Source organism: Acromyrmex echinatior, chromosome 10, assembly GCF_024713525.1.
Source record: "Acromyrmex echinatior isolate Ae372 chromosome 10, ASM2471352v2, whole genome shotgun sequence".
Classification (NCBI taxonomy): Eukaryota; Metazoa; Arthropoda; class Insecta; order Hymenoptera; family Formicidae; genus Acromyrmex; species Acromyrmex echinatior.
In genome coordinates, this window is record NC_141861.1 from 12,196,432 (window position 1) to 12,209,140 (window position 12,709).

General features: G+C 39.6%; 3 protein-coding genes across 3 annotated transcripts in view; 2 read left to right on the forward strand and 1 right to left on the reverse strand.

Moving 5' to 3' along the window:
- Positions 1–12,709, reverse strand: part of sl (small wing phospholipase C gamma 1) — a 71,860-nt gene that overhangs the window by 22,750 nt on the left and 36,401 nt on the right. The window lies entirely within an intron of this gene.
- LOC147908352 (uncharacterized) lies at positions 4,325–5,277 on the forward strand. Its single transcript, XM_087410426.1, has one exon. It carries the CDS (start codon positions 4,467–4,469, stop codon positions 5,085–5,087), a length of 621 nt encoding a protein of 206 aa, XP_087266552.1. The 5' UTR covers positions 4,325–4,466; the 3' UTR covers positions 5,088–5,277.
- On the forward strand, positions 5,659–8,699 carry LOC147908353 (uncharacterized). Its single transcript, XM_087410427.1, has one exon. The coding sequence runs from the start codon at positions 5,755–5,757 to the stop codon at positions 6,283–6,285; it is 531 nt and encodes a 176-aa protein (XP_087266553.1). The 5' UTR covers positions 5,659–5,754; the 3' UTR covers positions 6,286–8,699.

Here is a 12,709-nt window from a genome sequence, read left to right on the forward strand (position 1 = left end):
GCTTGCAATTGAGCCCCGAGTGTTACACAAGTTCCTTCAAAGCATTCGTAATCGTCAAAGCGTTAGCGAAAAGAGAAAAGCTTGACAAACAGCGATACGCTCCTAAATCGCGGCTCGAAAATTCCCCGCAGGGACAAGCTTCATTAAATCCAATACGCTTGCTCACTCGATCCTGCGACGCAGTGATGCATTTCCCCGAGCCGCCGGTTCGAAGGGCCACAAGAACTCTCGATCTATCGCCAAAGGAATGCAGTAACGGAGGAAACTCGAATTACTCGCGCGAAAACTGTCTCTCCAATCATAATGCGCCCGCGAATCGGTACACTAGTGACTGCCCTAGCAGATGGTGTCGGTACTGTAAGAACGCGGACCATGAGATCGAACAATGTCGAAAGTATGAATATAACTTTAACTGTGAACTTTATTTGTGAATATAACAACCGTCGAGAGTGACGGATGAATCTCAGGCGGGGAAAATTTAGGAAAATTATCCGGTCGCGTGATCGAACTCCAATCAGACGACATCGCGAGCGATGTGTCGCAGTCCTATATAAATCCTCGTGACTTCTCCCACGCACCCACCGTTGTCATTTCCGCCATGGATGGCTTATTGCAGCTAACGGAATTTATAGTTGATATAGGTGCCGCGCTAAACTTAATAAAAGTGCGCAATTTGCATCTCGAGACGTATGTTCGAACGCAGCAGTCGATTCTCTTTAGTAGAATAAGCGATGAAAATATAAAAACTCTCGGGTCGGTCAAGATAAGATTTATGGGACACGCCGTAACCTTGCAAGTCGTAAAGAACGACTTTTTAATTTCCCAAGAAGAAATCCTAGGATCGGATTTCTTATGTGACGCCACGAAAATTGATTTCGTACAAAAATCTTTTATATGGTGAGAGATTACAATACCTTTTATTCAATAAAATACCGTAATCATTCCATTTAGATCTCGTTTCACTATTCCTGTGCGAATTGCTAATTCAGAACTATCGGAGGGATATGTCCCGCGAATTAATATACACGAAAATGTGTATTTAAGTAGCGCGTTAGTAGCCAATCATAACGGTAGGGCTCTTATTAGCGTAATCAACGCGAGTGAAATCGATCAGGAAATAGAAATTTCTATGATCCAAGAGGTCGAAATTGTCTCTGATGACCGATCGAGCAACGTATTGCTGTTCGAAGGACGTGCTTCAGTCTTAGGGCACAAAGAACCGAACAGCGCAAAAAAATGACCATTTCAAGTTGTTTCAGTCGCAGCGAAAATCATCTCTAGGGACGAACGTGCAGAAGAAATAAAACCTCTCCTACGATTCGACCACCTAAATAGTGAGAAAACAGTGCACATAAATAAATTAATAAATAAACACAACAATCTTTTCCAACTACCATCTGATATATTGGCTATACGAATGTCATTCATCATAAAATAAACACCACTGATAACCATCCTGTCCATATTAAACAATACTGGTATTCTCCAATTCATAAAAAGGAAATAAATAAACAAATAAAAGTTCTTCTAGACAATGGCACCATCTTTTCTTCCGATTCCCCTACAACTCCCCCTTCTCAATAGTCCCCAAGAAACCTGATTTACTGGGTAATAAAAGCTGGCTGATGGTAATTGATTACCGCGCATTAAACGAAAAGATGATCGGTGACGCGTATCCACTATTCAACATTATCGCGATCCTTGATCAGCTAGGCAGTGCAAAATATTTTAGCATATTCAATTTCCTATCGGATTTTCATATCGATGCATGAGCTGGACAAGCAGAAAACGTTCTCAACTCCACGGACACCATCAGTTTAACCGAATTCGGTCTGAAGAACGCCTCCGCGACGTTCCAACGACTTATAGATCAAGTTCTGTTCGGCCTGCAAGGAATCGTATATTTGGATTGTATATTGGATAATCGTGTTGTATGTGAGCTCACTATGCGAACATGAAATTAAATTTAACAAGCTAGTCGAAAGATTACGAAAGGCGAATTTAAAACTCCAGCCTGACAAGTGCGAGTTCCTGCGCATATTTGGGCCATATTATCGGCAAGAACAGGATTAGACCGGACCCACAAAAAATTCACGCGGTAAAAAACTTTCCGGTACCGCACAACTCTAAAAGCGTTAAACAGTTTTTAGGTCTAGCAGGATATTATTGCGTTCATTTCGGATTTCTCTAAAATAGCTCATCCACTGACCAATTTACTGAAGAAAGATGTAGATTTTGAATGGACCAATACGCAGGAACAAGAATTTGTTTCTCTTAAAATCTTACTGTATTCGGAACCCCTCTTGCAGTATCCGGATTTTACGCAGCCATTTCTAATCTTACTGATGCATCAAAATATGCAATCGGAGGAATACTCAGTCAAGGTCCCATAGATAAAGATCTGTTGTCTATACTTCTCGATTCCTGAATTTCGCCAAACAAAATTATTCTACAATTGAAAAAGAACTTCTGACTGATAGTGTACAGCGAACTTGTATAGTGAACCACTTCAGATCATATGTATATTGGCATAAATTCGACCTTGTGACAGATCACAAACCTTTAACCTGGCTGCATTCCGTAAAAGCCCCTACTTCCTGTCTCTTGCGTTAGCGACTTAAACTTGCCGAGTACGAATATAATATCATTTACAGGAAAAACGAACCTAAATGCACCTTATTCAGAAATCTTATGATAGATTTCTCAACGATCGAAATCGTAGAAAAAAACAGATCGTCATAAAACTCTCGTTCCTGTAATCCAAAACAAAGACGCGAGCTCAACAAATACACCCGCACCGCCTGCGGAGGGTTTCCTACGAGATAACCGTAGCGACATAGAAACCATTTTTCTATGTATTATATAATGAAACCCCCGAAGCGAACAATACTAATGCTGACGAAAGTAGTGACGACAGCGATGCTCCTTATTTTGATACTTCAAGCGTTCCCCATCAGCGTTTTAATATACGGGAACTGCCTGATAATTTCCTTATGAGGAAAGACAATCTTGTAATTTTCACCACACAGGCGAACCTTGCGACGGAGGAGCGCGCATGTGGAGCAAGGGCGACTCCCGCGAATCGAAAACGCCACTCTCGGATGTGCGAAATTAATTAGCGACAAGAACCGATACATTATCGTAATAATTGGCGAGCGCATATCGGAGGTGACAGGAAGGCAACTGATGGTGGAAGCGATCTCGTCGCTGTTAGATGTAATCAGCGAGCTCACTTCCATCGATCTCTATTTGTAAAGGTGATATCAATGGAATGACATGGCATAGAATCAGAGATATCTTAGATGATACATTTCATAATCATGATATAAAAATCTCAATTTGCACCAACCAAATCATGACACCTCCGGTCGGCGAATCCTTAGCGAATACCATAACTCCGCAGCGGGTGGACATAAAGGTATTATAAAGATGTATTTGAACGTCAAGCAATGATATCATTGGCCAAATATGAAAGCCGACATATTCAATGTTATATACAAAACTGTAGCAACTGTCAATTGAAAAGACTCGTGCGCATAAAAACTCATCAACTGATGGTTCTAACGGACACTCCGGCGCAGCATTTGAAAAAATTTCTATGGATATCATGAGCCCGCTACTTGAGACTCGAGAAACGCGTACATACTAACAATACAAGACTTGCTAATAAATATTCCCTTGCTATACCATTAAAACAGATCACGGCCATCGATGTGATTAACACATTCGTGAGTGATTTTATTTGTATTTATGGCACATCTAAGGCCGTTCTCACGGATCAGAGATCAAATTTTATAAGCGCCCTCATGCGCGCGATAGTACGCAAATTTCGGATAACAATTTAAGACTACCGTATATTACTCTCAATCAAATGGTTCGATCGAGAGAAGCCACCATGTACTTTGGGAATATCTTAAACAGTATGTAGATCGAAACAACGAGTAGGATGAACATTTGAGGTTGGCAACGTTTTCGTATAACACGAGCGTACATGAAGGTACGAAGTTTACGCCACACAAACTAGTGTTTGACTTGAACATCAACGATCCAGTTCTACCAAGCGATTTGAACATCACATACGTGGATTATCTAACCTCACTGTTCAACCGACTCCGCGACGTGCAGGAAATTGCTCACGAAAATCTCACTCAGGCAAAACAACGATCGAAACATTATTATCATAAGAGAGCGAACCCTCAAGCGGCGACCAAGTTTATTTACTAAACCCGTGAAAGGGAAACTCGCCGATCAATATACGGGGCTGCATGAAATTTTAGAAATTCTAAGGAACAATATTAAGATAGATAGCAATAGGACTGGCATAATACATAGCGACAAATTAAAGCAATTACGCTACATCGGGGCGTACTTCCCTGATAGAAACGCCCTCCACTCCGGACGCAGTAGAAGAAGCTAACACAAAGGTAACTACCAATACATTAGTCTGGCAGCTGCTGTATCCAAAGATGGACGGACGGACAATCATTTTCAGTATCGTCACCGCGTTTTTCACCCCATCAGCGAAAGGGCTGGTAGACTACGACTGCGGGGGCCACAGTCTCAATATTACGTCTTTATCCCTGCTAGATATAGGGAACTGTGACTTGGAAAACATCGAGCCCATCACCGAGAATACCCACGTCCAGTTACTCCAGCTCTTGGATTTTGACAGGACCAGAGTAATCCAGTGCAAGATCAAGATCGATCGCATAATATACTATTGCGAGGTGCACTCTCATGTCGATAGTCGCATGGCGGGAAGAGAGTGTATTTGCAAGAGACAGCAGCTAGCAACTGCCGAAGAATTCATCGGTACAATCGATTTAGGAGAAAGAGACGGTTATATTTCTGGTCTAAAACCGAATAGCTCTTCTACCCGGAGCGTCACTCTTGCCAGATACACGTCTGTGGATGAACGATGCAGTGATACTCAGTATAGCGACCCGTATGGAACATGGGACAGCGTCGTCGTGCAGGTGACGGTTAGGATAACGTTGCGAGACTTCGAAGCCCCCATCCGCCGTAACTCACACGAAATCATCCTGCTTTCCGGCTTGCTACAAGGTTACGGCCGAAGAGTGTCTTGACACCGACAGAGGTGAGATCTTTTGGTCAACGGTACCGTTGTCACTTCAGCTATTACGACGTTTTGTATGAAGGACAAGCGAGTAAACTAACTCCTAAGACTAATCAAACGGCACCTACTATTTACACTGTCACCACGAGAGAGACCACGTTTGCACTTACGCAAGCAATATCTAGCGGGCATCAATATCTGTGGCTACACGCTAATGCAGACGGAACACTCGCTTTTTATCCTGGAAACACGACAAGACCGAGATTTTAGGGTACGATCGAGAATCTCCATGAGCAACCTGGATATTTTAACTTACGTAAATTCTAAATTTGTATATGTGGAGAAACATATCAGGACGCAACTGACACGCTTATACCGGGACATAACAGAACAAAAGTGCGCCTTGGAGAAACAAATACTCCAAAATGCACTCACACTATCATCGCGCCAGATGAAATGACGCATCACATCATGAAATCCCCTGGATACACGGCCTGGATACACGTAATGGCTGGAGAAGCCGTACATCTCATTAAGTGTGTTCGAGTGGAATGTAAAATCCGACATACGAAGGAATGCTGAATTACCTGTGATCTACAGAAATAAATCGGCTTTTTTTTTACCTGGATCAAGAATACTAACGCGAACAGAAAGGCTGCAGCAAGCTCCTGCCAACCATGTACAAAATACATGGGATCTGGTTCCGCTTTATGCCGTGCCTGGTAGAATCATTATTTCCACCCATAATTCAATCGCTGACGGGACCAATGTGGAGATATGTCACACCCGCAGCGCTCGCTACCAGTGGGATCTACTCGGATGAGGACCTAAACAGGCTCCGTAACCATATAATGTTTCCGGTAGAAAAACCACAAATGTTGAACACCTTGGCGCGAGGAGCAATGGGCCACAACATACCTTCAGAAAGCGTCTCGATGACAAACCTTTTCGACGAGAAATCTTTGGAAAAAATTGCCAAAAGCGCAGAGGCGCTCTGGCAGGGATTCATTACATTCGGATCAGCGAGCACGGGAGTTATGGCAATCTTTCTTATCATCAAGCTAATCATGGATACAGTAATCCACAGCTATGCGCTTCACTCGGTGTATGGCTGGAGTTTACATCTGCTCGGGGCTATTTGGAGCTCCGTCACACAGCTGCTGCTGCATCTAGCAGGACCCAGCGAAAAGGACATCCCTAGAAGGTAAGGGGACTGGGAGGCACTTCTCCTTATCCCCCCCTCCCCACCAAGTCCCATCCCACGACAGAAGTTCAACTCCCTACCTCTGCACCAACATCCAGTGAAAATGTGAGTGAAAAATCTGTGCAGTATAAAGAACGCGCACTACTGTATAATAAGGAGAGTGTAATCATTATTAAATAAATAACTTACTAAGACTTAGTGTTCGAGAGCGAATTAGAGCGAGAGCGATGGCGAGAAAATTTTGAGTGATACGACGTTTCAGCTGAAGTTCGATTTACGCGAATTCTCTATCGCGGAACGTGGCAGTTTTTTAGAGCGTCTCCTAGGCGATTGCACTTGTAGCGATTCTAATCGAGAACAGCGAAGAAAAAGAGGGTCATTGCTTCTCGATTTTGCCTTTTATCCTCTTCGAAGAACAAAGGCTTCCCTTTGCATTCGCCTATGAGATTCTCGCAAAATTGAAAAATTTGAGGTGACCCTCTGTTTCGGACAGCGATTGGCAATTTCGAGCGCGATGGCCAAGCGGTACGCTATTGCCATGCGCGCCCGCTAAATCTGGATTCTTGATTGGGATGTACGCATATTACACGTTTTGCGTCATGCGAGCGCGCGTCATGCGTGCGCTGCGACCGATCTGAGTTGGTTCGCCGTTATAGCGGTTGAGATCTGCCTACGTACGACATGCGGCTTAGCTTATGTTTTTTGACTTTATTGACGAGGTGATAGCCAAATTTATGTTTTGGAAATCTTTAAGGATGCTTGGAATCCTTTTAGAAGCTTCCGATCCGCATGTCGCACGTACGCTAAATCTGCAAAAACTGTGTTAGCTGTATCTCGAACATTTAGTAAGACTTATCTTTGAACAAATTGTGATAGCATTACCATAGACTAAGAAAATTGCGACGGATATAACATGCGTTAAGTAAAAGCGTTAGATTAAGAAATTACACTGTAAACTTATCAACTGAATAAACGTTGAATATAGTCCAACGTTTTATTTTTAGGGGGGGAGATGTCCGCAATAACTTCATTTTTTCCAATGACTTTTTTGAACAGACTTACTAACAGCCCCGAGCACGCAGGCATCTCTTGCCCGCGAACGTACCTGACGCTTCTCCCCACACTTATCAACGGTAGTATGGTCAATGGAAGGGGATCTTAGAGACGCCAATAAAAGAAAAATTAGAGAGCAGCAGTGAACGATGTATAATATAGAGGAAGCGCGCGAGATTCATTCTCCTTTCGTTGTCTGGCCATTTTCGCCGCTCTAAGTTTAAGCGCCGCGTGTAAATTATTATTCTAAGTCTGAACACAACTCTCTTTTGCTAATTCAATTTCTAATTTTATTAATAATTGCAGGTTCTGCAATGCAGGTTCTAATTCCTAGTTCGTAATCTAATTTAAATTAAAAATAATCCTACTCTCGCATAACCATTAATTATTACTCCGGTAATTAATGTACTGATATGAATCGTTTTAAAATATATACTTAATCTAAGTATGCTTAATGATTATCCCATCTTCTCGCTAATTATTAACATTGACGATATAATTCGTTGCAAAACACTAACGAAAAGTGATCGCGCGTGGCTATTAATGCGACCGAAATTAGCAGCCGGATTCGCCCAGGGAGCAATAGAGGCCTTGGTATTCCAACCACCTCCCCTCCTTCTTGCTGACAATTGGGAACACCGCACAGTATCCATTTGAGCATTTCAAGGTAACAAAGCTACTATTTTACTTTTCGCTAATTAATACCTTATCATGAATGAACCACAGAGCATGTGCCTTCTATTCCTGCGTTCGCGCGCCCCTATCGACACTCGACTCTACTGATCAATCCTTACGTCGCGTGGGTCCATAGTGTTGCGTATCCGCCCTATTTTATCATAAGGAGAGCGGGACGATTAAATGCACTGAGTATTATTCCTCGTTATCCTTTCACGAAAAGGAGAATTATTGCAGGATTTTGTGATTATGTCCACCTCGGTTACTCCGAGCAGTTTGAGACTTGTCATGCGTGTTCTTTGATACTCGTTACCCTTCGCGCGGTCACAGATTGCTCCGAGTGCTAGGAAAGATTCCTAGTATATTTGGGAGCAACCGTGGAACGACTCAGAGTCGACCATAATCGCTATATCTAGTGCTCGTATCTAGCCAATCGGCAATTTGGACAAAATCAATAGCAGCCGCCAATATCAGAAACCGTGAATTCCGACCCCATCATAGCTTCAGGTTGACTCGAACTCGGAGACCGGTCCCCTGAGACGCAACAAAAGGAAAGAAACAAAGGACTTTAATTGATTTATTTTCTTATGCATTACGTGTTATGCATTATGCAAGAGTCTGTGCTCACCGCTTAATTCTTTCTTTTCTTCGCACTCGTTTTCCGACAATGGCTATGTTCCAAAATTGATTGCCAACGCTGCAGGTATGTCGTTATAAAAACATGCTACCAACAACGTTCCAATTTTAGTAAGCATAATTGGTGCGAATATGCATTTCAAATTGGAACGATACTCGCCATCTTGGAGCCACCTTATCTCTTCAGCCACAGCAGCCGCAGCAGGAAATGATGACAAAATTAGTGACGTCTTTCTCTCGCAGCACTGCCATAGAGTGCTATGATGATTTTTGAAACGGTGTTGATAGTGCTGCCAGCGCTGGCAAACAATTTTGGAACACAGCCAATGTACGAAGCTATCCGAAGAATACTGAGTGGACCAAGGTGGAGAACCAATCAGAAGTTGTGCCCGCTTTTGCCAAACTCTGATTATAGGATCTCTAGCCACTACGAATGCTTCGAAGCATTTGATTAAACAATCGGAAAAAAGAATTTTATCAATTAAAAAATACATCAGTTATTAAGCATACATCAGTTATTAAGAATACATTAGTTTTTACTGAAAAAAATCATGTATATTACATATTTCGGTCTCACGATTAAGCCTTCTTCAGATACGCAAATCGTATCTAAACGTCGTATATGTATAGGTGATGTCACAATGGTTGAACGCAGTCAAAGAGATAAATAAAATCATGAACATGATATAATGATAACTAGAAAGAGAAAAAATTCGAGCAAATGCGTCACTCTGGTAAAATAACTTAACTGATCATAAAGTTAAGTTTTGCATGTTGAGAAAATACTCATCAATTTCTATGTTATTAAGCGTCAGTGTGTTGGTCTGTATAATAAAATAATAACGATATCACAGTGGAAAAAGTTAGTCATAATTTTATTGGGAGTACAAATTAGTTCAGTCCGTTTTTTTGTGTTCAAAAATGCATTTATTTCAAAACAAAATGAATGAACAGATTAATTAAAGTATTGGCTACTACTTTTTCCCATCTCTCAGGCAATTTTCGAATTCCATCTCGAAAAAAATGACTCGTCTTTGGAGGTGATCCAATTTTGGAGCCAATTTTCGATTTCTGCGAAAGAAGTCAACCGGTGACGTGCTGCATCCTTCGGAACAACCAGTAATCAGAAGGAGCAATGTCCAGAGAATACGGCGGGTGCGGTAAAACATCCAATTTGAGTGTTTCCAAATATTTTTTTACGACTTTTGCAACATGAGGCCGAGCGTTATCATGAAGAAAAATAACTTTATCATGTCTTTGCTCGTATTCCGGCCGTTTTTCTCGCAATGCACGGCTCAAACGAATCAATTGTAGTCGATACCGATCACCCGTAATGGAATCGCCAGGTTTCAGCAGCTCATAGTAAACAACTCTTTTGGTCCCATCAGATACAGAGCATGATCTTCGAACTATGAATGTTCGGCTTTGATGTTGATGTTGAGGTCGATGGCAACGATTGACCGGGTTTAGCGTAGTATTTTTTCTTCTTGGATTGTCGTAGAATATCCACTTCTCAACTTCAGTCACAATCTGATGCAAAAATCCTTTTCTTTCTTGCCTTTGAATCAGCTGTTCGCAAGTGAAAAATCGCCTTTCAACCTCTCGGTTTCAGTTCATAAGGCACCCAATTTCCTTGTTTTTGAATTATTCCCATGGTTCTCAATCGTGCAGAAACGGCTTGTTGAGTTACTCCCAATGATTCTGCAAGCTCCTTTTGCGTTTGACTCTGATCTTCTTCGAGTAATGCCTTTAATTCTTTGTCTTTGAATTTTTTGTTCAAAGCGAAGCTTGTCTTTCAACACTGAAATCCTTGAAACCTTCATCCTTGAAACGTCGAAACCATTCCCTACATGATTTATCAATTAGAGCAGTGTCACCATAAACTTCGACAAGTATTCGATGGGCTTCAGCTGCACTTTTCTTCCAATTAAAGCAGAAAATTAGAATCTCCCGCAAATGCTGCTTGGTTAACACAAAATTCGACATTTCAAACACAGTAAAAATCAAGATTTTTGTATGAAATTCAAAGCGATATAAACTGAATATTATTAGCACGTGTAACCTCTCTGAAAACACCAAAATCAGCTGTCACTATGAACCATTCACAAGCCGGAGCCATCTTTTGGAAAATGGACCGAACTAATTTGTACTTCTATAAAATTAACGTTAAGTATAAAGACAATAATTATTATATGAAAAAGTATTTAAAATAAGACACGTGGTAAACTTATAATATATTACTGTTATGGTAGACGAACACTGACGAATAATAAAAATCTTGATATTGTCAGATTTTGTTTATCAATGATATGTAAGCTTTATGGAGGCCCTCAGTATAATATGTTTGAACATATTGTTTTTAATTTTAATAATTTTACACGAACATGACTTTGATTGGGACAACATAAAAATTTTAGATGAAGAATCATGTTATAATAAGCATTTGATTTCGGAAATGTTAAACATCAAAAAACAAAAAAAAACAGTCTAAATTTACAAACGGATACTGAGGGAGATTATTTTATTATTCGTCAGTCAATATTCGTGTATCGTGACAATAACATGTTACGTGTCTCATTTTAAATACTTTTTCTGTATAATAATTATCCTTAAGGCCGGAATCAGACTACGCATTGAAGATTGAAATTGAAGATTGAAGATTAAAATTCTGACCAATGAGGACAAAGGAATTTTAGGTTCTATTGTTTTGATTGGTCAAATTTCAATCTTTCAATCTTCAATCCTCAATCTTCAATGGGTAGTCTGATTTCGGCTTAACGTTAATTTTATATTGTGACTAACTTTTTCCTCTGTGATATTATTATTATTTCATTATACAGACCAACACGCTTAATAATATAGAAATTGACGAGCATCTTCTCGACAAGCAAAACTTAACTTTATGGCCAGTTAGATGAGTTATTTTACCAAACTGACGCATTTGCTCGAATTTTGTTTCTTTTATTTTATTTTTAACTTGACTTTTTACCAAAATATCGGGAAATTTTAAACAACCGGTCGTCCAGCCGTTTGCGAGTATTTCCGTAATTTTCGTCTCTCTGCAAAACATCTCTCTGATCATCATTATCATGTTTATAATTTTATCTATCTCTTCGACTGCTTTCAACCATTATGATGTTGAATCATCTGTATATATACGACTTGCGTATCTGAAGAAGACTTAATTGTGAGACCGAAACATCCCACATAGCAATGTATTTCCTTAGGATATCCTAATTTGATCAGATTCATCCCATTCTGATCCAAAACATTAAATCGTCCATATGATTATCTCGAGACATTTGTAACCCAGTAAGCAAGAAACATTTTGGAACATTTCAACAACATTGTAGCAATGTTATAACATTGCTACAATGTTGTTGAAATGTTCCAAAATATTTCTTGCTTACTGGGAATTCTTATTGTACTATTATAATATAAAACGTTCCTAAAATATTCTATTTTGATCCGATAAAATTTTAATTACTTATATTGATAAATTGCATTTTTTAACTTTTGATACATATAATATATATCATATATATTTATGTATTTTATGTATATTATAGAGACATATTTTTGCAATTTAATTGTTAATTTTTTAAATGTTTATATAAATATACATAGCATACTGAAAACTACCTTTGTTTCAGGAAGAATTTAATCATGTTTATTTTTATATGTTGTTAATTTGACAGTTGCAGTTATAACTTATTTTGTTTTTTGTTGTACATAATTTATTTTTAAATAGATATATGGATTATTTATTAATTGACAAAGCAAAAGAAGTTTTTAGTATATTTTACAAAATCGGTTCTATCGATTATAAGTATTGTTTTAATGAAAATTTTCTATTTTACTAATTGAACTAACTATGAATAACTCTATTAAAAAAAAGTACTTTTAGAGGCACTATGAGCACACTCTGGGTACTTCATAGATCATAGATCATGTTGGAATGAATTCCGATCAGAATTATTTCATTTTCCTTAGAAAACATAATATTGGGTCATTTAAAAAATATCCGCGGTACTTTGTCACTAGATATATGACCATCAACACAC

What these genes read in the sequence shown, in the direction of transcription:
- LOC147908352 (XM_087410426.1), top strand. Translation starts at nt 4,467, where the DNA reads ATGGACGGACGGACAATCATTTTCAGTATCGTCACCGCGTTTTTCACC.
- LOC147908353 (XM_087410427.1), top strand. Translation starts at nt 5,755, where the DNA reads ATGTACAAAATACATGGGATCTGGTTCCGCTTTATGCCGTGCCTGGTA.